General features: G+C 42.6%; 1 protein-coding gene across 5 annotated transcripts in view; it reads left to right on the top strand.

Moving 5' to 3' along the window:
* The first annotated feature begins 2249 nt into the window (after positions 1–2249).
* The window catches only part of HDGFL2 (HDGF like 2), a 68624-nt gene continuing 42938 nt past the window's right edge, over positions 2250–27935 (top strand). For 2 of the 5 annotated variants that reach the window (XR_012471982.1, XM_074203994.1), the window contains exons 1-15: positions 2252–2513; positions 5003–5079; positions 5181–5319; positions 9939–10115; positions 17801–17917; positions 18460–18534; positions 20186–20336; positions 20534–20612; positions 20887–21184; positions 21341–21444; positions 21998–22068; positions 23058–23128; positions 24216–24317; positions 26319–26532; positions 27132–27261. Coding sequence is in view for 1 of the 5 variants with exons in the window: in XM_074203994.1 (XP_074060095.1) it covers positions 2442–2513; positions 5003–5079; positions 5181–5319; positions 9939–10115; positions 17801–17917; positions 18460–18534; positions 20186–20336; positions 20534–20612; positions 20887–21184; positions 21341–21444; positions 21998–22068; positions 23058–23128; positions 24216–24317; positions 26319–26532; positions 27132–27261 (1877 nt within the window). In the remaining 4 variants the exon portion in view is untranslated. Of the gene's footprint in view, positions 2514–5002; positions 5080–5180; positions 5320–9938; positions 10116–17800; positions 17918–18459; positions 18535–20185; positions 20337–20533; positions 20613–20886; positions 21185–21340; positions 21445–21997; positions 22069–23057; positions 23129–24215; positions 24318–26318; positions 26533–27131; positions 27262–27935 lie in introns of all 5 variants that reach the window. The other 3 variants (XR_012471985.1, XR_012471984.1, XR_012471983.1) reach the window with 3 other exon arrangements.

Genomic DNA, 27935 nt, shown 5'->3' with positions numbered 1-27935 from the left:
ACTAATAATCTGACCTTTATGAAAACTTCCAGGGATGGCTAACCAACTACTATCTGAGGTGGCTACTTTTGAAAAATTTTAATTTTTAGGAAGTTTTCCCCTTCAATTGAATTTACATCTGACCCTCCACAACTTCTTTCCTACTTGTCCCCTCTGGAACCAAGCAGAATAAATCTAACTCTATTCATCAAGAGACTTGTCATGTCCTCTCTTTAGGCATCCTTAGTTCCTTCATCTAAGGAACTCATGGGGCAGGGTTTCCAGACCTCACACAACCCTAGTTGTTATCTGGATTGTTGTTCAGTCATTTCAGTTGTATCTAACTCTTCATGACTCCATTTGGTGTTATCTTGGCATTGATACATAAGCAGTTTAACATTTTCTTCCCAGCTTGTTTTACAGATGAGGTATGGAAACAAACAGGGTTAAGAGACTTGCCTAGGACATATTACTAGTATCTGAGACCTTGTTTAAACTCTATTCCCTGTACTACCAAAGTGCCCTTTTCTGCATATCCTATGGGAAAATGATTGTATTACCTAATTCATTCATTACCTGACTCTTGTGAAGAAAGTAATTTGTAGAATAAATTGTAATGCTACAGAAACATAGTGATTTTTCTAATCCTCAATTTCTAATCCTATCACAATCTCCATAGTCCTTGTTTCATTCTAGCCTTGAGCTCTTTATATTCTTTCATACCCCATACCTTCTCTTCCCTTATTCCCTCTCCAGAATAATAGCCTATGCCTTCTACTTCTTAAGTATTCCAGCCCTGACTCTAATGTTTTGTTGGTGGAGTTATGAACCGATCCAACCATTCTGAGGAACAATTTGGAACTATGACCAAAGGGAAGTCAAAGCCTTTGATACAGCAATATTAGATCTGCATCTCAAAGAGATTTTTTTTAAAAGGGGAAAGAACCTATTTGTACAGAAATATTTATAGCAGCTCTTTTTGTGGTTGGGCAAAGAATTGGAAATTGAGGGGATGCCCATCATTTGGAGAATGGCCGAGCAAATTGTGATATATGGATATAATGGAATGCTATTATAAGAAATGATGAGAAGAGACAGATTTAAAAAAACCTGAAAAGATTTATTGAATTGCTGCAAAGTGTAGTGAATAGATCCTGGAGAACATTGTACACAGAAACAGTAAAGCTGTACAATGATCAGCTAAGAATGACTTAGTTATTATCAGCTTTACAAAGATCCAGGACAATCCCAAAATGCCATCCAGCTCCAGAGAAAGAACTGATAGAATTTGAATTTGAATCAAACCATGCTATTTTCACTTTATTGTTATTATTATTATTATTTTGCAAGGCAATGGGGGTTAAGTGGTTTGCCCAAGGCCACACAGCTAGGTAATTATTAAGTGTCTGAGCCCAGATTTGAACTCAGTTATTCCTGACTCCAGGGCTGGTGCTCTATCCACTGTGCCACCTAGCCGCCTCCTATTTTATTTTTTTAATATTTTATTTTGAGTTTTAAAATTTCCCCCCCATTCTTGCTTCCTTCCCCCCACCTCCCACAGAAGTCATTCTGTTAGTCTTTACATTGATTCCATGTTATACATTGATCTCAATTGAATTCCACTTTTTTTTTTAATGTTTCCTTCTTTTTTCTTTTGGTCTTTTTCTTCTTTCATAAGATGATTAATAATGGAAGTGTTTTACATAGGTTGCACATATATAACCTATCAAACCGCCTTAGGTAGTGGAGAGGGGAGAGAGGGAACGAGAAAATTTAGAAATCAAAATTTTTAAAAGAATGTTAAAGTTTGTCTTTATATGTAATTGGAAAAAAATAAAATGCTATGGGAACACCCTCACCCCCCCCCCCACAACTGCACCCTTGATTCCCTTTTCTCCAGAACTTTGGGGTTTGGGGTCTCTCCTTCAGAGTCCTGGGGTCCCTTTCTGCAGATCTCCGGGTCTGGGGTCCTGCCTCCCCTTTCTCTCCCCCAGGCCCATCCTCCTCCCTTCCTTGCTTTACCTTTAATAACCCCTCACCCCAGGCTGCCCCCCACCTCTCTTCTCCCCCGCCCCCCACAAGGCCTTGGATCCCACCCCTCCATCCTTCCTCCAGCCAATCCCGTTAGCCCGCTCCGCTCCAGCCTCTCCCTCCATTGGCCTTGGCGCGCCTCTATCCCGCACGTGGCCCTGAGTTACAGATAGCGCAGCCCGTGGCCGCGCGGGGGCGGGACATCCGGGGCGCGCCGGGCCAATCGCGGCGCTCGGGCCCGGCCGCCGCTCTGGCGGAGCCGTCCGTCGCCCTGCCCCCACGCCTCCCTCCCTCCCTCCCGGCCTCCCTCCCGGGTTCGCCTCCTACCTTCAGCCTCCTGCCGCCGCCGCCGCCGCCGCCCGCGGCCTGGGCCTCTCCGCCCGCCCCGCCCCGCCCCGCCCGGCCCGGCCCGGCCCGGCCCGCCGCCCGCCATGCCGCACGCCTTCAAGCCCGGGGACCTGGTGTTCGCCAAGATGAAGGGCTACCCGCACTGGCCGGCCCGGGTGAGGGGCCGCGGGGGCGCGGGGGGCGCGGGGGGCCCGGGGGCGGCGCAGGCGGGGGAGGAGCCGAGCGCCCGGGGGACCCCGGGATGGGCGGGGCTTTGGAAACTGACCCGGCCCCCGCCGCTGGGGGGCCCGAGACCCCGCGGTGGGAGCCCGGGGACCCCCCCGGAGGTTCAGGGAAGATGGAGGAGCCCCTGGGGAGCAGAGGGCTGGGGGGACCCCAGGGGCTCCTGGGGGCGGGGGCCCGCGGAAGCTCGGCCCGAGGCCCTGGGGGAGCCCCCGCGGGCCCCGGGCTCCGCCGCCGGTGTGACCTTGGGCAAGTCCCCTTTTTGCTCCCTGGGAAGAGCTGGCAGCTTGGACTAGATGGCCTCGGGGGCCCCCGCTCAGAGCCTGCCAGCTGGGGAACCCGGGGGTGGAGCGGACCCAGAAATCCAGCCCCCGAGGCCAAAAGCATGGGGAATGGGGAGAGCTGGCTGATGAGATGAGAATTCGGGGCTTTGGAGGAAATGAGGGGCACTGAGCAGTTTTCAAGGGACTGAGAGATCTGAGGAGCGGCCTTCCTTGGGGTCAGGGTCTGTTTTTGCCTCTTTTTGTACCTCCTCCTCCAGGGCTTAGCACACTGCCCACAGTAGGCACTTAATAAACGTTTATTGATATGAAGTGAATTGAATTAATAGGGCCTAGATTCTGAGTTGGGATTCTGGAGGACCAGAATTGAGTTGACATTTGTGGCCTATAGCGGGTAGAGTAGAAAAAAAAATGGTCCCGATGAAGGATGATAATCTGAAGTAAGGGAAAATGTCATTTTCTAGTAGGATTCTGCAAGGATACCAGAGTGGTTGACTAGTGTCGGGAAATCTGGGGTATGAAAAAGGGCCGGTCCTACAGAGTTGTTAAGGCAAGGCCGCTGTTGGATTTCAGGATGAAATGATTCCTTCTTCAAATCCCGACAGAAGATATACTAGCGCATGAATTGAATTTATGGGGTGTTTGGAGCTAAATGTTTAGGGGCTTTGGGATCCACATATACAGATAGGATATGATGAAAGCTTGTTGAGTCCCTGGAGTTATTGGTATAATGTGGTTTTGGAGAAGTTTGCTTTGAAGTGGTTGTGATTTTGGAGGCTAGGTGGTAATGAGTCTGGGATTTGAGGGGTGTGTCTTTGATATATATATATTTAGACTCCTTGAAGAGTTGGGCTATCTGAGTAGGGAGATAACATTTTCACTGGTATCCTAAACGTTATTGTGTAGGGAACAGTGTTTTGAAGGAAAGGATTAATTGCATGTGTTTTTGAAGGATGAGAAAACTTACTGAAGGAGCAATGATATAGAATCTTTAACTTCCAATAGGAGAGACGTACCTGTTGGTGAGGGAGGTGCTGACAGGGGACTGGCAAAATGTATCAAGACTTATGGATAGGAGGGATTGTTGGTTCTGGGGCTGGTGGGAGACCCAGAGGGCATCTGGTTCAAGTCCTCCTTTCATAGATAAGGAGACAGATATCCCCAGAGGTTGAATGATTTGTTCAAGGTCACATAGGTAGAGAGTGGCAGAAATAGGCTCTGAACTTGGGTCCTTTACTCTAATTCTTGTGTACTATGCTGGTTCCCCTGGTACCTAAATGAATGAATAAATGAGCTAAATGAGATTTCCTTGGGGTCAGTAACAGTATGAGTGGAATATAAAGGGAACCAAGGATGGGATAAGAGTGATTGAAACTTCTGTGGGGCAGGAAGGAAAGAAAGGAGTTGTTGAGTTAACCTAGGCTGCTAGCATTGATACTAGTAACTATAGAACTCTTACTAAGTGGGATTTGGAGAAATAACTATTTAAAGAAAATTTCCTCCATTTTCCCAATTCCTGTTGCCTGTGGCAAGAGTCCTTCTCATTCTCCTCCTCTACAAATTTCCTTCCATCCCAAAACATTTCCAGGCACCTGATTGGAAACTAAGGGGTTTTTGCTATCATCCTGTTGGGAGGTGATTGACAGCTGCTTCAGCCCATGGGCCTGCAAAGAGAGGGTGGGACTTCCTGGATGCTGAAGTCCTATCTCCTGAAGCCCACTCCCTTCTCTATCCTTGTTGTTCGCTCCCCAAATCATGGGTTTCCTTTGGGGACTAGTCCCCAGCCACAACATCTTCAGGGATCCTGTCCATGGAATGTTTCTTTGAGGGGAGGGATCAGGGTAACAGGATTTATCACCACCCCAGCATTGGCTTCAAGGAAGGTTTTAGACTTTTTTGCAGGTAAAATATCTGTCCTGAGGATACTGTTCCTAGGCCTGATCCTGAGGGGAGAGGAACTTAACGGGGTGGGGAAAGTGCAGCTCTCCACTTGGAACATTTAATCTCTTGTTCCTTTGGTAGCACCACCTCTCTCTTACCAAGATAACTTAGCACCTTTCTTGATTATCTTATGCTGACAGTATTAACTTTGTTGTGTGGCGTGATAAGGCACGTCATTTCTGACCATCTTCTCCTTGCAGATTGATGACATTGCAGATGGGGCTGTAAAACCACCCCCTAACAAGTATCCCATCTTCTTCTTTGGTACTCATGAAACGTAAGTATTCCTCTCTTTAATCCAGTAGACTTGACTCAGACTTAGTACTTGTTTATAACTTCTGGTCTTATCCATACTTGTTCCATGATTTATTTCTCCAGAGCCTTCTTGGGACCCAAGGACTTGTTCCCCTATGAAAAATATAAGGATAAGTATGGGAAACCCAACAAGAGAAAAGGTTTCAATGAAGGCCTGTGGGAGATCCAGAATAACCCCCATGCCAGTTACAGTGCTCCGCCGGTGAGTGCTTTCTCAGAAACTGATTTGCAGCTATTTTCTTTTTTCTTGATCTTCCCTGGGTAGTGCCCCAAAGAGAAGATATCAAGACAGATTCTTCATTTGATGACTAGTTGTTTCCCAAACTTACCTGAAACCTGAATGACCCAAGATTTCAGACTTGTCCAGGTCAATTTGAAGGTCACTTTACATTTGATTTTGTAGAAGGTTGACAGACAGGAAAGGAAGAGGGATCTATAGATCCTTAGCTCTATTAATTAAGAACTACATAATTAATATTTGTAGACATTTCTTCTAAGAAAATGTGATATAATGGGTAGACATGAAGAAGAAGATTTGAGTTCTGTTTCTGACAGCTCTGTGACCGAAGGAAAATTCACTTCTCTGGGCCTCAGTTTACTTATCTATAAAATGGAGACAATAACATTTTTACTACTTGTGAGGAAAGTGCTTTTTAAGCTTCTAAGAGCTTAGAGAATTGAGAGCAGTTGTTCTTCTTTTTCCTTCTCCAAAGATGTCAGACTTTGAAAGAGCCTGAGAATGGTTTCCAGTCTAGATAAAAGTGGGAATAGAGAGATCTGTCATTTATAAGGCAAATGAATAGTGGAGTGGAAGCTAGAGAAGGTGGAGAGTGGCCAGAGAAAGAAGGAGGGGGATTAGGTCTGGGGAAAGGACAGGTTGTTGATTGATTTCCTTGTCAGTTTTAATCTTTGCTTTTGATCACTCTTCTTGAGGTTTATGCAGATAAATAAGAGCTGTAGGAGGGTGGCACAGACCTAAGTGGAGAGCAGGAACCTGGCCTCAAAAAAGATTTATAGGCATTCATGGGTAAATTAGGAGATAACATGAGTTATATGCAAGGGATGGGTGATCCAGGGGACTAGCAGTTGGTTGAGCAAAAGTAAAGCTGTCATGAAAGGGATGACAACTGGTCTGAGGAGAACATAAAGAGATGGTTTTTGATGCTCTTGGTCAAGGCAGTTCTCTCCCATGAGTCTGTGCCATCTTAAAATTCTGTGTGTATGTGTGTGTGTGTGTGTGTGTGTGTGTGTGTGTGTATACACTGAATAGTGGGTTAGTTTGGCTGATCTTTTCTTTGACCTTAGTTTCCTCATTTGTATAATGTGATAGTTGGACTAAAATTAAAAAGCCCTGTCTAAGATCTTTGACTCCATAGGGTGGTGTTTTTCTATCCCATATCTCATTTGTTTTAAAACCACGTATTTGCTTTGCTTTGCTTTGATTCTTCATGAGGGCAATTTTTAATCTTCTGCATCTTTTCAGGTATTTAAAGACCTGGCATCCCTCTCCTTTGCCATAGGACCAACCCCTTTTCTCAGTGCTTTGCTTGTTCTGGAATTTGGATAAACGGTTCAGAATGTGGTTGAATTTAACCAGCTCCCTTTCTGGCCCTGACTCAATTTCTCTCATTACATCCTCACTGTGATGGTTCTCAGTGAATCATCAGCACCATTTAATATTTATTGGACACCCACAGCTTGCTAGGTACTACATAAAACAGACAAAATACTGGCCCTCGAGGAACTGGAATTGGGAAACAGTGACCCTTGGGCTGCTCTTCCAGCTCAAACCACTTTGGCCCTGAGCCATATTCACATCTCATAATGTTCACAGTGCAAGTTTTATTTATTTATTTTTTAATTATACAGATATTTTGTTTTCCAATTACATCAATGGTATACAGTTCAAGTTTTACATAAGGAGGTTTACAGAGGAGATTCAATGACTTGTAGGCTAGGGAAGAAGAGACTGGGAACTTGAAGGCTAGAGGGCTGCTGAGACTTCATTTGGTGCTGTCACAGTTTCCTCTGTTCCCTAAAAAGACAACATCATATAGTGGATTTGGAGGCAAAAATTCCTATCCTGACTTTCTCATTTATGTGAGGCAAAAATTCCTATCCTGACTTTCTCATTTATGAGAAATTGTTTTGGGCAAGTGGTTTTCATTTCTCAGCCTCAGTTTCCTCATCTGAAAAGTAGAGGACATAATAGTTATTACCTGCCATACAGGATTGGAATGAGGAAATGATTTTATGTACTTGATGGTCCTCTGTGATTGTTGTTATTCTTGGGATCAGAAAATCTGAATTGATATCTTAGCATAGCCACTTTTTACTGTGACCTCATCTTTTTCCTCTCTGTCCTTCATCTGCAAAATGGGGATAATAATACTTACACTATTAAATTTAAAGAGTAGTGGTTGTGGGGAAAATGCTTGTAATTCAGGAAATTTGAGCTATTCTAACTTGACACTTTGGTATTATTGGGAAGTAACAGGTTTCCCAAGGCCAAGGACTGAGAGGTAATAATCATAGGAAGGTAAGAGACCTTGAAAAGAGGGAACAAAAAAATGGGGGACTATGTAAAAATTATCATGTCTAAAAGGATTTGTCCCCTCAGTCTGTCTTGTTGTGTTTTTTTTGTTTTTTTCAAGGTAGTGGGGTTAAGTGACTTGCCCAAGGTCACACAACCAGGTAATTATTAAGTGTCTGAGACTGGATTTGAACTCAGGTCCTCCTGATTTCAGTGCCGATGCTCTATCCACTGTTCCACCTAGCTGCCTCTCAGCCTCTCTTTATAGCTGATCCTTGACTGGAGAAGGAGTCATGGTGTTTGCTAGCAAATCACCTCACCTTTCTGAAACTCCATTTGTTCGTTTGTAAACTAGGGATAATAATGCATACATAGCTCTTAAGAGTTGTGGTAAGAATCCAAAGGGATTCTATCTGCAAAGCAGTAGCCTGGAGATAAGGAAAGAAACCTGCCCTTGGGCCAAGCCTCAGTGACTTCATCTGAAATATAGGTTAGTCCTTGTACTTCTGACCTCCCTGGGTGTTGGGCCTTTAATACTGTAGAAACAAGTGAATTCCTGCTCTGTTTGTTTTCCTCAGTCTTTCAAGAGAGATGTGGTGGGATTGTTGTCATGACTGTATCAGGGTACAGGCGGGTAGCTTTTTTTCTCCTTCCATTCCTCTCACTCTGCCCCATGAAAGAGTATAGGTTCATATATCATCTTTGTGAATGATAGAAAGAAAATAAAAGTTACCATATCTCTGGGACTGGCTTTCCCCCTTTTTTCTTAGGTTACATGTAGAATTTCCAATTCTTTATGACAGTACCAGAAATCAAATGTCTGTTTTATTTTTTAGATCTATTTTAGATACTTTGAGGTTGATTAGTTCTTGACTCTTTTCTGGTTCTCCTCAGTCCTGGTTATCATTTTGGATGATCTAGGCTTGAAAACATTTATGATATCAACAGGCATTAATGTGATTCTGGCAGAAATGGCTTTGGAATCAAGGAGTCTGAGTTCTGGTCCAATGTCCTGCAGTGATTTATCTAACCTTAGACCAGTCATTGAGGTGCTCCGTATCTCAGTTTTCCTCCCTAAAAAAACGGAGAGTAATGCTACCTTGTTTGCTCACAGGCACATTGCAAAGATAAATAATAACTCAGATTTTAATGGTGTTTTATAGTTTGCAAAATATTCAGTTATTAGCCTGTGAATATTATCTTTATTTTGCAGATGAGAAAACTGAGGTAAAGTGACTTGCCTAGTTACATGACTAGTAAAAGTGAGAGCTCAGCCTCCAGTCTAAGTCCAGTGCTCTTTTCATTAGATTTCATTGAAATTAGGTCACAGTTGAAAAACTGAAAGGATCATAAACTGAAAAGAAGGTAGTATTATTGTCATAGTAGGCAGATATAAACCAAGCCCCAGCCCTGCTTTTCTCCTGTATGGCTTTGAGAATGTCACAGACTCTCTGGTCCCTCAGTTTTTGGGAATATCACAGATTCTCTAGTTCTCAGTTTGGGGAGTAATTTTAACTCAGCAAAACTTTATTTGGTGCCTATGATGACCAAGACAAAATGAAGATTATTAATAACTCTTCCCCCTATATAACTGGTGTTGTAAAAAGAAAAAAATCAGTAACTTCCAGAGTTTTCTGGAGGAAAGGTGTGATACCAACTCACCCTGGCAGCATTGCTATTCTCTCCTGGCCTGTTAGACTTTGGGCTTGACCTACTTAGAATGATCCTCTTGAATCTTGTCAAAAGTGATAGAGACAAGGTCATGTTGCATTGGCCAAGAGAACTCTGGGCCATTACAACCCAGAAGAGAGGGGACATGTGATATATATTCAGTTCTTTTTGACTTCCTGTAAAATGAAGATAATGTCTGACATTATCACTGTTTTTAATAAATGGGAATTGTTTTGTTGCTTCTGTCATCAAAATGCATTGAAGTATTTTTGAAGGAGCCCTTGAGAAAGATCAAGGATTTTATAGAAGGATAAAATCTGGAGAAGGGAAAGGAAGGAGGGAGCAGGATACTTCTGCCAGCACAGCAATGATCCTATCAGGGTGATGAATTCAAAATCATGTTTCTAAATCTTTACCCCAAGGTCCATCATTTATTTCTAGCTGCCTGCTAGAGATTTGAGAGTGTTGAATTAGAAATTGCCTGCCCACTTTGATTTTCCCTGATCTCAAACATGTGTGCACATGTTTTTGTTTGCTTATCTTCCTGTGAGTGTTGCGAGTCTTTCTTCGAGAGGTAAGCATTGCCAAGCCTCATGATCTGTGTTTCTGCCCCTTAGCCCGTGAGTTCTTCTGACAGTGAAGTCCTGGCTGGAAGTGATGCAGAAGATGGGGCGGGACTCATGGCTGTTGCATCAGTGACAGCAGCGAGTGCCAGTGAGAAGATGGAAAGTGATGAAGAGTCTGACAAGGGCAGTGAACACAGTGGGATTAAGCGGAAAGCGCCCCCATTGAAAGTAGGTATGGGGTGAGCTGAGCCTGGACCCCAGGCCCTTATGGATGGAGAAGTGGGGTTAGTACTGAGACAGCAGAGGGTCTGAGGGAGGCCCTCTGAGAGTCAACTAGTCCTGCTGGTATCATCAGCAAGAGGCGAGGCACCTTCCCTGCCTGGGTCTCTCTTCCTATTTGGCAGGTGGGGGATTTTGATTCAGGAGAGCTCTGAGTTCAGATTTTGAATCTGATACTCATTCATTTTGTGAGCATGGGCAACTGCTTGAAATGATGACTTAGTTTAAGGTGTTGTTGAGAAGCTCAAATAAGAATTTACCTTTGCAGATGTTACATTGTTATATAAACCTGAGTTCCATCTTCAGACTTTCTGAATCATTTAAAATATACTAGAGGTACTCTCCCCCCTTTTTATTTTTTTTGGTTTTTGCAAGGCAGTCGGGTTAAGTGACTTGCTCAGGCTCCACAGCTAAGTAAATATTAAGTGTTTGAAGGCAGATTTGAACTCGGGTCCTCCTAACTCCAGGTCCTGTGTTCTATCCGCTGCACCACCTAATTGCCCCTTAGAGATACTGTCTTAAAGGAATCCTCATACTGATCCTTTGGTAAAGGGAGTAATCTATGTGGAACATAAAAATCTTTTGTTCAATTTGCCTGTCAGTACAATTTTTAGAAATTTAGGTCATCTTCAAGGAATAGGACACTGCTGTCTAATGTCTCTCATCCATGTTTCCTATTTCTAGGCAGGCTTCTTTAAACCAGAAAGCCTGTGCCAGGGCATCCAGGTCAGGATACATTTTCCCAAGGCATCAAGACCTTTGTTTATTAGTCTCTTTGGGAAAGGTTATAGCTCTGGGACTTGCCTGATCCTTCCCTTCCTCTCAAGCCAGATTCTCTGAAAAAACCAGAGGGGCAAGGCCGGGTAGGGGGTGAGATGTGTTGGGAGTTCCCTGCATGACAGTGCTTTGTGCTTGATAAGGTGCTTTGCATTGCTTTCTTTGATCCACGTAGAGGCCTATAGAGGCCTGTGGTCTGGAGTGGTGCAAATTTTAGCCTTGTTTTGCAGAGAAGGAAACTGAAGACCTGAGAAATTAACTTTCTCTTAAATCTTCCAAGTGGTAGAGTTGAACTTAGGACTCTCAGCACTCTTTAGGTTTTTTCCTGCAAGGCAATGGGGTTAAGTGGCTTGCCCAAGGCCACACAGCTAGGTAGTTATTAAGTGTCTGAGGCCGGATTTGAACTCAGGTACTCCTGACTGCAGGGCCGGTGCTCTATCCACTGTACCACCTAGCCGCTCCTCTCAGCACTCTTTAAAAATTGGTTAATTATCATTGATACATTTTGTTGAGACAGCTGACATTTCCAGTAAACACCCAAACAATCCCAAGTTCTTTTCCTCAAAACAGTGAAACTAAACTTCTTGTTGGAGTGACTGCCTCAATGGTGTGGGCTGCATGGTCAGTGAATCCTGGTTCACTTAGGCATTTCCTTTTGAGTGCCAGGCAGTGTGCCAGGAACTGGGGAGAGAAGTACAACCATGAAGAGCCCCTGGCCTCAAGGAGTTCATATTCTTTGGGGTCGAAGTGGAATGTAGCTATGTAAATAAATACAAATTATCTACAAAGTAAATACAGAGGCATGGGAGTGGGAGGCCCCACCAGCTTGAGGAGAGCAGGAAAAGGTTTATGTGGGAAGGGCCTCTTCGCAACTGAAGGCAACCAGGGCTCTGGAAAGGCCCAAGCCTGGAGTGAGGGAGGACATTTCAGGCATGTGGGACAGCCTGTGCTATCCCCACGCAGTGGGGAGGAGGAATGTCACATATGAGGAACAGCAGGTAGGCCAGTTGGATTGGAATGTAGATTTCATTGAGGGAAATAATGTATAATTAACCTAAAAAAGGTAAACTGGAGTTGGATTATTAAGAACTTAAAAAAAATTGCTTCTATATTTTGTTTTTACATCACCTCCTTTCTCCCCTTCCCAGAGGGCCAACCTTATAACAAAGAATAAAAAAGAGGAGGGAAAAGATTTTAAGAAAATCAGGCAATATATTGAAAACCATCTCTGGTTTATGCCTACGCACTCTCCTCTCCAAAGAAGTAGAGGGAAGTGGGCAAAGGCTTTTAAATGCCAAACAGAGGAGTTTATGTTATATTTACTTTAGAGTGACATTTCTTTATTTGTGGTCTGTGAACTTTTATAATATGTTGTTAACTTCAGTATAATTCAACTGGGGCAGAATATGTGGATTTGGGTATCTTCTGAATAGAAATAATAATAAAGACTCCAGGAGAGATTGTGAAAAGAGAATAGAAGAGGACCTACAGAACCTTCTGGTAACTCTGCACATGAATGATAACCTAGCAGATATGGCTAAATGGTGGCTACCAAGAAGCAGGAGTTGTAAAAATCTAAAAGAGGAGAGAAGAGATCTAGGAAGGAGAGAGTACTTAATTCTGTTAAATATAGCAGAAAGATCAAGAATCAATCACTCAGCAAGTATTTAAGTGCCTTTTTGAATCCCCATCTCCCTCCCCATAGAAGATATTCCAAATCTTTCCCTCCCCAAACTTTTATACCTCCTTACCTTGTTTTCTTCTTGTTCCATACCTCCCTTTTCCTTGGGAACTTTGACTCTTATTTTACTGAGGAAATGGAGGTCATTTTTTTCTTTTTTTTTTTATTAAAGATATTATTTGAGTTTTACAATTTTCCCCCAATCTTGCTTCCTTCCCCCACCCCCACCCCCACCCCCACCCCCACCCCCACCCCCACCGATAGCACTCTGTCAGTCTTTACTTTGTTTCCATGTTTTACCTTGATCCAATTTGGGTGTGATGAGAGAGAAATCATATCCTTAAAGAGAATAGAATTCTCAGGGGTAACAAGATCAGACAAGGTCATTTTTTTTTTGAAAAACAATGGGGTTAAGTGAGTTGTCCAAGGTCACATAGCTAGGTAATTATTAAGTGTCTGAGGTCAGATTTGAACTCTGGTCCTCCTGATTCCAAGATCAGTGCTCTATCCATTGTGCCACCTAGCTGCCCTGTGGCCATTCTTTGTGAGCTCCATCTTCTATTCTCTGTGTCTCAACACTTCTTGACAGTGCTTACCATAGTGCTTGCCCATAGAAGATGTTTAATAAATGTTTATTGATTATTGGCATCATTTCCCAGGATTCTGACAAAGATACATCTCCTTTTCTTGTCTGAACCAAACCTTGGGTTCTTGGTCTATTCATCACATCTTCAGTAACAAACATTTATTAAGTGCTTGTGTTCACCAGGTAGTGCTAAGTTCTGAGAATACCAAGAAAGACAAAAACCAGTCTCTGCCCTCAGGTAGTTTCCATTCTAATGTAGGAGTCAACAAGTAAATAACTATGTACTACAAGATATAGATGGATATCAATATTGATATTGAATATAAAGTAGTAAACAAGAAGGGAAGGGACTGAGGGTGGAAGTGGAAAGAAGAGTGGAGACCAGGAAAAGCCTCTTGCAGAAGGTTTTATTTGACCTGAGTTTTAAAGGAAGTGGAGAAAACCAGGAAGTAGAGATATGAGGATTTATAGAAGAGAATTTAAGGCATAGAGGACATAAAGGCAGAGATTAGCCAATGGAATGTTTAGGGTAAGAATGGGGAAGAAAGTGTTGCTTGATCATAGAATATATGGAGGAGAGAAAAGTGAAAGGACATTGACAAGGTAGGAAGAACTATAAAAGCCAAATAGAGTACTTTATATTTGATCTTGGAGGTAATAGGGAACCACTGGAATTTATTAAATGGGGGAAGGGGGAGGTGTCTGGGCCATGTTCAGATCCCATGCTTCAGGAAGATCATTTTTAGCACCTGAGTAGAAGATAAACTAGAATGGGAAGAAAAGGCATGGAGACCACTTAGCTGGCTATTGCAGTAGTCCAGACATGAAGTGAATAGGACTGTGCTTGTGGAGAGTGGTGAGGAGGACGTGTATGTGAAAGATATTAGGAAATGACAAGATTTGGCAACGATTGGACATGTGGGGTGAGTGAGGATGACATTTTGATGTGAGCCTAGGTGGCTAGAAGGATAGTGGTGCCCTTCAGAGTGATAGATAGGGAAGTTGGGTCTGAGAAATCCATTTAGAAAATGTTGAGTGTGACATGTCCAGCAGGCAGTAGTGATCAGGAGTGTTAGGGTTGATGCTAAATCTCATAATCATCCACATATAATTGAATCTATGGCAGCTAAGGAGATCATCAAGTGATATAATATAGAAGGGGGAAAGAAGAGGACCAGGGACAGACCCCGGTGATACCCATAGTTAGTTACTCCTACCTGAATGATGAATGTAGCAAAAGAGAGGAGGAAGAGAACCCATAGAGAATTGCACAAACCTAGAAAGAAAAGAGTATTAGAGGCTGCAGAGACATCAGGAAGGTCATTGGTGACTTAGAATAGAGTAGTTTCACTGAGATTGAAAGTCAGTTTTGGGGCGGCTAGGTGGCGTAGTGGATAAAGCACCAGCCCTGGAGTCAGGAGTACCTGTGTTCAAATCCGATCTCAGACACTTAATAATTACCTAGCTGTGTGGCCTTGGGCAATTCACTTAACCCTGTTTGCCTTGCAAAAAAAAAAAAACCTAAAAAAAAGAAAAAGAAAAAAAGTCAGTTTACAGAGTTAAGCTGGAAGGAAACCTACATTTAATATGCCAGGCTATTTGTTAAGCATCTTTGAGATAACTTGTTTGATTTTTACAGCCATAAGTAGGGCTAACTAGTATTGCCATTTTACATATGGAGAAATGGAGACAGAGAATAAATGACTTGTCCAGGGTCACTTGGTAATTGTCTGAAGCAGAATTTGAACTTAGGTCTTTCTGACTCCAGGCTTGGCTATCCACTGCACCAGGAAGTTGTTTCTCAATTAGAGGAAAGAGGAAAGGGAATGGAAGCCTCAGTTATAAGTAGACAGCTCAAGGAGTTTAGTTACAGAAGGGAGGAGAGATATGGGATGACAACTAGCAAGATGGATGGATCATGTGGTTTTTTTGAGGAAGGAGAAGACATGGAGGCAACAGGGAATGAGTCAGTAGATAGAGACTGATGAATAGTGAGTGATTGGGAATGATAGAGGAGACAATTTGCTGGAGAAAATAAGATGAAATGGGATGAGTAGGATCAGATCTCCCCTCCTTCATGCCCTTTCTCTCTTCAGTATTTAACTTCTCTCTATAACTCCTGTTTCTTTTCTTGCTGGCTTCAGAGATGCCCATATTAAAGAACAAAACCAAAACAACAAACCCCAAAACCCCCATACATACCTCATTAGGCCCTCTTTATGTTATGATCTTATAGTTTTTCCACCTTTCTTCAGCTAAACACCTTGAAAAATCTGACTTCATTCTCTACCTCCACTTCCTCTCTTCAGTGTTTTGCCATCTTGCTTCTGACCTCATCATTTAGCTCTCCAAAGTTACCAGTGGTCTTTTAATTGCTGCGGCTTAACAGTCTTTTCTTAGCCCACATTCTTTTCAACTCTACTATATTAATGCTATTAAACCTTTTCTGGGTTTAAGTAATAGTTCAGGCCCACATCCCCATTTACCTACTGGATATTTCATACAGGATGTCTTAAAGATATCTCAAATTCAACATGCCAGAACTAAACTCACTATCTTCCCCTTAAACAGCTCCCCTTTTCAAATTTTTTCTACTTCTAACAAAGACATCACCCTGTTTTCAGTCTCTCAGTTTCATAACTTTGGTATCATCTATGACTCTTCACTCTACTATCCTATGTACCAATCATGGATAGTGGTTCTATGTTTACAATATCTTTTGCAACCAGTCCCTTTCTCTCCATTTGCCTGGCTGCCACTTTAGTTCAGCCTTTCATTGTTTCTTATCTGGATTATTGTAAGTCTTTCACTATTCTGTTCCTTCTTACATATTACTGTTAAATTTTCCTTAAGTATAGGCCTGACCAATCTGACTTCCATATTTAATCAATTCCAGAGGCTTCCTCTTGCCTCTAGGATAAAATTTCAACTCAGTTTGGGTTTTTTTTTTTTTTTTTTTTTTTTTTTAGTTTTTGCAAGGCAATGGGGTTTAAGTGGCTTGCCCAAGGCCACATGCCTAGGTAATTATTAAGTGTCTGAGGCCGGATTTGAACTCAGGTACTCCTGACTCCAGGGCCAGTGCTCTATCCACTGCACCACCTAGCCACCCCTCAGTTTGGCTTTTAAAACTTGTCATAACCTAGTCCAGTCTCTCTCTCTCTCTCCAGCCTTCTTGAACTATATTTCTCCCCCTTGCAGTCCCTGGTCCAACCAAACTGGCTTCCTCTTAGTTCCTCCCCATTATCTTCTACCTCCTATCCCTGTTCTTTTGCACTATCTGTCCTTCATTCCTGGTATGGCCTCCTTCCTTACTGCCACTCCAAGACACAGCTCAGGCATCATCTTTTGCATAAAATGTTTCTGGATCCCCCTATTACTAGAGCTTTCACTCCCAAACCACCTTGTATTTAATGACTTTGTATATGTTTGTATTTATTAATTTTATATTTATGTTTAATATATTTATATAATATCGGTTGTCTTAGAATTAAGCTCTGTTCAAATACGAGATGGTTTCATTTTTTTATACTCATCCCCAGCACCTAAGGAGGGCAGTGTCTGACACAGTAGACACTTATGAAAATGCTTGTTGACTGACTGATTGATTATTTAACATGCCAACGAGAGTTGGGGATGCAAAGATAATAGTGAAACAATCCCTACTCTCAAAGAGCTTGCATTCTTTTGGAAGAGAAATACATATGTATATAAATAGGAAGGGGAGGCACTATCAACTGGCATAGAGATCAGAAAAGATTTCATGGAGAGGTGATACTTGAACTGAACTTTGAAAGGACTCTCAGAGAGATTCACTCCTCTACAGGCCATCAGAAAGTTAATAAATGCCCCCAGTCCAAATCAATTCTCAAGAAGGATGCAGGTAAGGAATGGCCATTGAATTTGGTGAGTAAGAGATCCACAGAAACTTTGTAGAACAAAAAAATGACTCCAATGTCCCCTATATCTGATTTGACCATTTTGGCCTTTTTATTACTGTCTTTAGACTTTTGGTGATTGTGTGAGTTGTATTATTATCCTTTTAGCTTTACTTTCCTCACACTATATCACTTTGTGTCAGTTTTCTATTTCTTCAAATTCTTCCTTTTTGTTTCCTTAAGTCTTCTTTTTAGCTATATGATAGTAGCTTCTCCAAAGGAGGGTAGTGAATTTGAAGTTCTACTTCATATTGGATCTCCAATCCAAAATGGCTAATGATGTTTATCTTATGTGATTCTAGGACCTCTTTCCAACTCGTAACAAAGCTTTTGGTTTATGTGGACTTAGGGAAGTGAAAGCTGGGGACTAGTTACAGTTTTTCTTGGCACTTTTTTTTCAACTTCTATTTCATTTTGTGCTGGTGACCTAGGCCAAGAAGCCCTGCCCTTTATTGATGGCTTCCTCTACTGAATACCTCTTAGTTAGGTTTAGAGTGTACATGAAGTCCTCTACTCTAAGGAGAGAGCAGGCAGGGCCTTATTGGAGCAGGGCTAAAGAGCAGTAGGAGAATCACTGTGGGAGTATCACAGTAGTGGGAGAAAGGCAGTAGCCTTTTGAATCACTGGTATACATGTACCTTCTCTTTTTTTCCAGATGCCAGTGAATAAACGGGCACGAAAAGCCTCCAGTGACCTAGACCTGGCCAGTGCATCCCCATCAGAAGATGAAAACTCAGAAAGCTCATCAGAATCAGAAAAAAACAGTGATCAGGTGAGTGTGGGTTTGGATCTTTAAGGAGGAGGAGAGAAATTAATCAGGTCAGGGGATATTAGTTAGGAAATGACACAAGGTGTCTTCTAGAGAGAGCAGAATCTCTTCCAATTTTATTGTATTCAATTTTCCCTTGACTCAAGATATCACAAAACATAATTGGAAGGGAGCTTAGAGATCCTTCCATTGTGGCCTTCTGAAAGGAGATAAGTAAATCTAGAGGAAAATGGTGTTTCCCAGGGTCCTTTAACAAGTGTGTGGTGAAGCTGAGACTTGAATCTCAATCTCCTAAATTGCTATCTTCTGCCTGCTTGTTGCTCTGTAACTGAACACTAAGTTTGGATTCTTTGCTGAGAATCTTGTCACTTTCTGCACATCAGAGGTTTTGATCCTAACTTAGATTCCCTTACAGGTTCCATTAAATCTGAGACAGAGGGGTTTTGTGTGAGATGGTTACACAGGGTGACTGAGGCCAGAATGGGTGGGGTGTCAGGGCTAGCATGATACTCATTGTCCTGCCAACTTTCTCCTGTTCCACTCAGGATTTTACTCCAGAGAAGAAAACTGTTGCCCGGGCCCCACGGAGAGGCCCAGTTGGAGGAAGGAAGAAAAAGGTGGTGAGCCCCATACCTATTCTTTGCTGCTGGAGAAGCTTTGGGGGACTTCTTGATCACTGACTCTAATCTTGTAAAATGGATTCAAACGAAGAACCAGAACTTCAGGGTTCCTTCCAGGGTGTTTCATTTATGCAATTGATCATTCCTGCAATTGGTAGAGAATGACAATTTAGTCTTCCTTTTTGTTTGGCTTGCTATAGTAGCCAATCCATCCAGTTGGATATGTCCACTTAACAGTTGGAGAAGCAAAGCTGAGAGTCAGGCTAGGCTTTGAGATCTGGTAATGATCTATGTACAAATGATAACTGAAGCCATAGGGGATTGCTGAGGGAGAGTGTAGAAAGCAAGGAGAAGGGGGCTGCTGATGGAGCCTCTGTCCAGGGGCAGGAGGGTGAAATAGATGTAGATCCAGAAAAGACTGACCAAGAGTGACCTGAGAGGCAGTAGTTTACCATTAGCCAGTTTTCACCTCCAGTTAAATGTCCTGAAGTAGGGTTCTACCAACTCCCTGCATAAAGTCCATGCTTCTCAGCTGGACATACAAAGCCTTTCTGATCTTTCTCCTGACTCTGAGATCACTATGTAACCCTCCTTGGATCCCCCCCCAGTTAATAACGTCCCCCATTACCTTGTACTTATTTATTTTGCGCGTGTACACACACACACACACACACACACACACACACACACACACACACAGTCCTTCCTATCTTCCTCCTCTACATTCCCTACCCCAATGTGAACTTTCTGAAGGCAAGGACTGGTTCATTTACATAGTCCCTGGCTTATATTGTAGGTACTTAATACATCCTTGTTAATTTGTCCCAATATACATTGTGTTTTCCAGCTGAACCAGGTCCTGGGCTTTCCTGCCTCACTTTCTTTGTCTACATTTTTCCTTAGGTTTACGGTGTCCTACTTCCTACTTGTCTCTGTTCTTTAAAATCAGAGGACCCACTTTCTTTGTAAAACTTTATCTGCTTCCTTTCCCTCTACTCCCACTACCACCAGAAGTATTCACACACACCTCTGAACTTTCCTAGCACTTTTCACTTTTTTTATATACACTTAACCTAATCCTACTTTGTCTCTAAGTCATTTGCGTTTCCATCCTACATCATCTGGTAGATTGTCAGCTCCCTCAGAGCACAGTCTAGATCTGTGTCTCAATTAGGGTGCTCAATAATTAGGAAATTGTTGAAGTTTAGTCCTTGAAGGAGCTTAATTCTCTCTGGATAGGGCAAGAAGACAGATGTAGATGAATGAAAAACAGCCAGGATACTATATAACAAAAGCAACATGCATTTATTAGTTGCCTACCGTATTAATGTGAATATGCCAATTACATAATTCCTGGAAGGGATAAGTTAATATTAGTTGGAAAAGACTTGGTGGAGAAAAATGGTTCTTTTCCAGGACCTTGAAAGATAAAATAGGATTTGGGTGAGCTGAGAGGAAGGTGGAGGCTATGGTCAGAGACAGTTTTGCTAAGGTAGAAGATTTGTACTGGGGCAACAGTAGGAGGTAAGATTGAAAAATTGGTCATTTTGGAATGGCTTCTTGGTTCTTTATAGTGATTTTACCTTTTGGTTTCTTGTATCTCGCCTCTTCACATACCTTCCATAATACTTCTCTACTTTTGTTTCCCTAGAAGGTGGATTCTGCTTCTGATTCAGACTCCAAGGCTGATTCAGAGGAAGCTCATAACAAATCGGTGGTTGCAACAAAATCAGACTCAGACTCAGATTCAGATTCAGACTCAGACATCTCTGTCAAGAAGCCTTCTCGAGGCAGAAAACCAGGTAGAGCCTGAATGGGAGGGACCATACCCTCTTGTTCCACTTTAATCCCCCTTGAATCTCTGCTGTTGTTCACTTGCCCTGCTCTTTCCTGGGGCAGGAGGGCTCTGCCTCTTCTCTTGAGGCTCCCCCTGACCCTTGGAGTCTCCAGAGGGCTGAGAGAGGCAGCAGGTGGACACTCCATCATTTCTGTCCTCTAGCTGAGAAGCCTCCCCCCAAACCTCGGGGAAGAAAACCAAAGGTGATAGAACGTGTTCCCAGCAGCTCCAGCAGTGACAGGTGAATGTGGGGCAGGACCTGGTACCTGCTTTGGGGGGATGCATAGGAACTTAGGCCATGGATTCCAAATACTCTCCCTTTTGTACTAGCTAGGGAGGGAGGAAATGGGAAATCTCCCTTACCAGTTCTCTCTGTGCCTTTCTATTGAGCAGAAATTCTTTCAGTAACAGACACACCTGGGAATGGGGTGGGAATGGACAGCTAGGGTGTGTTCCTTTTCCTTTGTTGTCTCATTGATTTTTTTTTTTTTCTTATTGGCCCTTCCACTCCTCAGTGACAGTGATAGTGAAGTAGACCGCATCAGTGAGTGGAAGCGAAGGGATGAGGAGCGGCGTCGGGAATTGGAAGAGAAACGGAAACGGGAGCAGGAGGAGGAGCTGCGCCGACTGCGGGAACAAGAGAAGGAGGAAAAGGAACGGAAGAAAGAAAAGGCCGAAAAGGATGAGGTGCACCCCAACAGTGACAGCAGTGAGGCTGAGATCAAAGACGACGAGCCCATCAAGAAGAGGGGCAAGAAAGGTCGTGGCCGAGCCCCTTCATCCTCTGATTCAGAGCCCGAGATTGAGAAGGAGGTGAATGGTCTATAACTTCTGGATGTGGTTATTGTCTGCTGCTTGTCAGCAGGTTGTGCAGATCTTCTAAGGAGCATGTGGTAAAAGAGCAGACCTGAAAATCTGGGACTGCTTCTTCCTATTTTTCTGACTGCCATTCCCATGTGCTTTTTCTAGGTGAAGAAGCCAGTGAAGAAGGCACAGTCTCAGTCCATAGAGCCATCGAAGAAACTGAACCAGAAGGAGAAAAGAAGCCGCCCAGAGGAGAAGTCCCGAGCCAAGTCAGTACCACTCCATAGTCCCTCTTTCCCTTCAATTCTCTTCTTCTTCCTATGACTCTTCCCTCCATGGGAATCACTTTGTTGATGGCCCCATCTTCATTGTTTCTGGGTCTAAACCTCATGTCCTTCCTGGGTATTTCTTAACAACTTTAACTTTGTTCTGTAGCCTTATTGTATTGAGTTTTCCTTTTTCCTGGGTATTCATCAGGGTGTGTGAGAGCAGCTATCCAAAGGAATCAACTGAGAAATATGTTTCCCCAGATTCTGGTTGGGAGGGAAGGTAATACCTTTCAGAGTTGGATGGGTTTTGTTGCATCCCATAGGGTTGGAGATCCCAACATTTTCTTTCATAAGCTTGTATGGTTGAAGGGCTGTTGGTTAGCTTTCATTTTGAAGGTATGACATGCTGATGTAGTCTTGGATAGGGTCTTCTTTCCTCTATTCCCCAATTGCTGTGACAAGATGAATATTTAGAGAATTACAGTAGCTATATAGGACACTTAGCCCAACAAGGGCCTTAGTTGTTAGGATAATGGTGCCCAACTCTTTCCAGGCCTGTGAAAGTGGAGCGAGCCAGGAAGAAGTCGGAGGTGCTGCCAGAGAGGAGGGTTGAAAAGAAGAAAGGTGAGGGTACAGTAAATTATGAGGCCCTTAGTACTTGTGGTGGGGTGGGGGAAAAGGAGATAATATTGCCTCATGATGCTGAAAAGCCTTGTGAGCATATAATGATGATGGTTTCATGACAAATGTCTTTGCCTCTTTCATGTCTTTCAAGATGAAGTGGGTGAAATTGCCCCTCACTCTTCCAGACTACCCTCTGTGACTGACTGTTTTTCCTCTTTCAAGGATGCCTTTTATTTTGGTGGGCTTTTGTGGTGGGGAACATAGAGTTCAGTTGCCTTTAGTCCTGATGAGATGGATGAGATTCAGTTACAGAGTGGCTAGAGCACGATGATAATGAAAATAACAATAATCATAGTATTACATTTATATCTAAGCTTTATAAAGTTCTCTACATCTATCATTGGTTCAGTGGAGAAGGGAAAAGTGCTCAGAATTTGAATGCAGAGGATAATTGTGCATAAGAGCCTTTTGGGGTAGTGTTCAATTCAGAAGGAAATCCCTGATACTTATTACCTATACCATATCAGGCAAATCACCTTAATTTTTCTGATCCTCAGTTTCTCATCTGACAGTATCTTTATGTTGACTCACCTCTTGGATTATTGTGAGAATAAAAAAAAAAGTGGGGCAGCTAGGTGGCGCAGTGGATAAAAGCACTGGCCCTGGAGTCAGGAGTACCTGGGTTCAAATCCATTCTCAGACATTTAATAATTACCTGGCTGTGTGGCCTTGGGCAAGCCACTTAACCCCATTGCCTAGCAAAAAAAAAAAAAAAAAGAATAAAAAAACCCCAATGCATATAAACGGCTTTGCAGACTTAAATATTATGTAAGCATCAGCTTGATTTTTATTCAACAATCATTGATTAGGTGTGTTTGTTTTTGTACAAAATAGTTTGGAAAAACTTTGCTTAGTAATAGGATGCTTGCTTTCATTGGCTTGAGTCTTTCTCTTACTTTGGGTTGGGAATGTTCTTTTCTGCTTAACAGAGCCATCTGTGGAAGAGAGGCTACAAAAGTTGCACAGTGAGATCAAGTTTGCTCTGAAGGTTGACAATCCGGTAAGAACTGTGTCCTGGGCCCTTGTGTTTATCCTCAGCTCCAGAAATCTAAATCCCAGAGGCACTCTCTACTCCCATCTCTTCCACTTTAGAGCTCATGGAGATGTTCTTTCCCCCATGCGATCCTGTCTTTGGAGTCTTCCTCAGGTGCCTCCTGGGAGTTTGGAGGTGACCCTGAATACTTGAAGACTGTAAGCCAGTGGAGTCCAAACCCTGGCAGGCCTGGTTTTTCAGGACCAGTCCAGGCTCTTCACTTCCAAATTGACCACTAGAGAATCCCTTTTTTTGACAGCAACAATGCATGACATCCTTGCAGAGTATGTCAAAGATGTATCAACAGAGAGCCTGGATCAGTGAAGTCACAGATCTTTCGGATTATTAAAATCAATTCAGGGCTTTCCTCTCATTCTAGCAACAAACCTGTGTGGCAGCTTGGACTGTTTGATGAGCAGACAGTGACAAAGAGAGGTCAGGGTCTTGTCTTAGGTCACAGAATGAATCAGGCCAGGGCTGGTCTGGAGCTGTACCATTTAGCATGGAGCCCAGGCCTCTGATGCTGCATACTTTTCTTTTTTTTTTTTTTTTCAATTTCTTTTGTGCTTGGCTGCCTTCTATGTGCCATATCTTACACAAACTTGGGGCCTACCACTGAGAAGACTAGTAGTATCAAAGCCCCTTTAGTAAGTCAAATAATGTTTGTTTAGAGAGGCAGGCTTGCCTTTAAAATATTAGTTTCAAGTCTCACCACGTGGTGGTGCTCAAACAGCAAGTTTGAGGCATTTTTCCAAGGTTCTCCCCTACCCATCAAAGTGTCTTCACCAGCCTACCTGTTCTTTGTTTGTGGCTTTATTTGAGGTTATCAGTCAACACACATTGGTTTAAAAAAAGGCTCCCCCCATATCAGGCACTCTGCTGTATTCTGGGGATACAAAGTGGTGTTAGCCCCCTTCCCTATTTAACCTTAAATTATTTTATTGGGTCCTATAAAGCCCAACCCTCCTCCAGTACCCCACTGCGATTTCTACAGTAGTAGGTCTTAGGCCTTGTACTTTGGTGGTCACGTAGTTTTCCTTTATGCACCCTATAGGATGTTAAAAGATGCCTCAATGCCCTGGAGGAGCTGGGGAGCCTGCAGGTGACTTCTCAGATTCTCCAGAAGAACACAGATGTGGTGGCCACATTAAAAAAGGTAACATAGGAACTGCTATGGGCAGGGTGGGCAGAGTGAGGGCAGGCTGGGTCTGGTCTGAGGACAGGTCCTGTCTAGTTCATAATGTTGGGTATCTTCAGGCAAGACCTCTGAGGACAGTGGGCTGGGCACCTTGTAAGGGGGCATTGCAGTTCAGTAGAGGAGGCTGATAGAATAGAGATTTAGTTACCAGGAAGTGTGAGGCATAGCTTGATGAGGATGATTGTTCCAGTAGAAAGGAAATACCGAGAAACTGAAGTCTTCCACTTGTGTTTAAAAAGTCAAGTGTAGGATAGAGGGGCAATGGTGGTGGCATGGGTTGTGTGTATGTGAGACTTGGCTATAGTAGCAACAAGTAATGTGGAAAATACCTGGGGGTGGGGAGCAGGTCATAGATTGACTGCAAGCTTGATTACAAATCAGCAACGTTATGCAGCAGCTGAAAATGCTAATGTGTTCTCAAAGAGACAGTGTTTAGGAAAAGGAATTAGGGTCAGTGTCTTCCTCTGCCCAAATCAGAGGGCATGTGCCATTTGAGGGTCAGGTGCAGGAACTCTAGGTATTTATTTAATCTGTAGCAAAGAAAACTTAGGGAGGGATTTGGTCATTATTGTTAAATATTTGTAGGATTCTCATGTGGGAAATTATATTCTGCTTGATTCAGAGGGCAGAACTAAAAGCTGTGAGGGGAAACAAATGTCAATTCATCAAGGAGGAAAAACTTCTGATCAGTTGTCCAAAAGTAACATGGACTATCTCAGGAGATGTGAGGCTTCATTTGGAGGCTGGGTGATTAGTTGAGTCTATTATAGTGGAGAGTTGTATTTTATTGGGGGGGACTGATTTTTGAGGTCCCTTTTCTTTTTCAATTTTATTTTACTTTTGATTCCAAATTCTTTCACTTCCTCTTCCTCTTCCTCTTCCTCACCTATTGAGAAGGCAAGAAATATAATACCCATTAACCATATGAAGTAATGTAAAATATATTCATGTGTTAGCTATGGTCTTTTTTTTAAAGAAAGAAATATACTTCAGTCCATCAGTTCTCTGTGTGGAGGTAGATAGCATTTTTCATCCAGAGTCCTTTGGAATTGTAATGAGTCATCAATCAGAGTTATTAAGTCTTTCACAATTGATTATCTTTACAATATTGTTGTTACTGTATAAATTGTTCTTCTAGTTCTGCTTACTTTGCATCAGTTCATAGAAATTTCCCTAGGTTTTTCTGAAACCATCTTCTTTTATCATTTCTTATAGCACAGTAGTATTCCATCTCATTCATATACCATAACTTGATCAGCCATTACTCAAGTGATAAGTATTCCCTCAGTTTTTGATTCTTTGCTCCCACAGAAAAGAGTCACTATAAATATTTTTGTACAGATGGATCATTTTCCTTTTCCTTTGATCTCTTTGGAGTCTGTACCTAATAGTAGTATACCATGTCAATTTTACAGCCTTTGGTCATAGACTAGCAGTATATTAGTGTACCTATTTTTCCACATCCTTTCCAGTATTTGCCATTTTCTTTTTCTGTCATCTTAGCCAATCTGATGGATGTGAATTAGTACCTCAGAGTTGTTTTAATTTTGCATTTCTCTTATTAGTGATTTAGGGCATTTTTCATATGATTTGATAGACTTGATTTCTTTGAAAACTGTCTGTTCATAATCCCTTGACCATTTATCAATTGGAGAATAACTCTTATTCTTATAAATTTGTCTGTTCCCTATATATTTGAGAAATAAGACCTTTATCAGAGAAACTTACTGTAAATCTCTGTACCCCTTTAACAGCTTTTCTTCTAATTTTGGCTATATTGGTTTTATTTGCGCAAAAATTTCTTAATTTTATGTTACCAAAATTGAGATCCCTTCTCATAGCCAGATGACTATATCTTAATGTGCAAATAGTTATTGTAGACATTAATCAGATTGAGGGAAGGGAGTGTGATGAATTGGAGTTTTTTTCTCATCCTGAGGAGGGATATTTTGCACCCAGATTCGCCGTTATAAAGCCAACCAGGAAGTGATGGAGAAAGCAGCAGAAGTCTACACTAGGCTCAAATCGAGGGTCTTGGGACCAAAGGTTGAAGCAAACCAGAAAACAAACAAACCTGCCTTGGAGAAGGTCAAAGCAGAAGTGGAGAAGAGTGAAGATCAGTTGGCAGGAGGGGAGGCCCCCAAGGAGAAGACAGAGGAGGAGCCTAATGCTGGTAAGGGGATGGTGGCCTGGTTTGACCTACATTCCCTTTAAAGCAGGGAAGTTAGAAATCCTAAATCCTTTTATACTATTGATGTTCTGGGAGATAAGCCCTTATAAAAAGAATGTGACTGAAAACTCCTCCAAACTGACCAGAAAAAGCCCCTGACAAGGGGTCTCTGGGCTTCTGAGGAGACTTATGGGTCCTACACCAAACTGACCTAAGGATTAGCTGGGTCAGATGAAGACTGTTCATTTGGAGGAACAGAGAAATCTGTCAGTAGGATTAGATCAAGGCACAGAAAGTATACAGGGAGACTTGCAAATGGGACAAACCCTCCATTTCTGTCTAGTAGCATTGTATGAATTAAGTTCTCTTGCTAGTCAATGATCTATTCATGTTTCTTAGAGTTCTTTCCCACAGTTTAGTTTTCCACTTTTCCAGAAATCTATTTGTTCAGCTCTCTGTGGTAGGTACAAGAAAGATCCACGAAGGGATGGATGTATGTCCATTTGGGTGACCAGATTGAAACTGCCTTTTATACCGAGCAGGCAAAACACCCACAATTCAACATGGAGTAAGTTTCTCTTGGCTCTCTCTTCCTGGCTCAGATCTCTCAGCTCCAGTGAATGGTGAGTCCACAACTCAGAAGGGGGAGAGTGGTGAGGACAAAGAACGAGAGGAAGGACAGAATATAGGAGAGGGGCAAAGATGCGGCTCATCTGAAGACCTGCACAATGAGTGAGCATTGTTAAGGTTTTCTAGTGTTAGAGGGGAATGGATTTCTCTGCAGAGAAGGAAGGAGGTGGTGGTATATTCAGGCTATTACTGGGCCCCAGCTTTGGACCTGGAGTCTAGGGCTGCTGCATATTTGCTTCTGATCAGGTGACTTAAAAAAAAATCTTTAAGCCAGTATTTTCTCATAAGAGTTATCAGTGGGGGACCTCAGGGATGCCCTCACTTTACAGATGAGGAGGAGAACCTGAGATCTGGAGAGCTCATGACTTGCCCAAAGTCATACAGATAGTAGAGAGAGCTAGATTTAAAACCCAGGTCCTTTAATGTGAACCTTTAAGTAGGACTTTCAGAGTTTGCTCCTCTGGGGTGGGGAATCTAAATATCCTGCTAGGGAGAGGGAACCTGCTTAGTGGGCCTTTTTAAAGAGTGGATCTCGGGACAACCTTTGGTCTAATTTATTGCTGTTACTCAAGGTTGGAGGTCTTCATCTATTTGGGAAGTTCACTTAAACTTAAACCTATGACCTTTCCTAATACTGTTGACTCCTGGCTATGGCTTATCTGTCTTCTTATCTGTAAATGGCCCTGCACAGGAGGAATGCTCCCTACTGCCACTGCCCCTTTGATCACCTGCAGTTACTCTTCCAGCATTGTTTTTGTAATCTAGACTTGGCCACT

The sequence above is a fragment of the Macrotis lagotis genome, chromosome X (genome assembly GCF_037893015.1).
Source record: "Macrotis lagotis isolate mMagLag1 chromosome X, bilby.v1.9.chrom.fasta, whole genome shotgun sequence".
Lineage (NCBI taxonomy): Eukaryota > Metazoa > Chordata > Mammalia > Peramelemorphia > Peramelidae > Macrotis > Macrotis lagotis.
The sequence above is the reverse complement of the archived record's forward strand: the minus strand, read 5'-3'. Positions and strand labels throughout refer to the sequence as shown.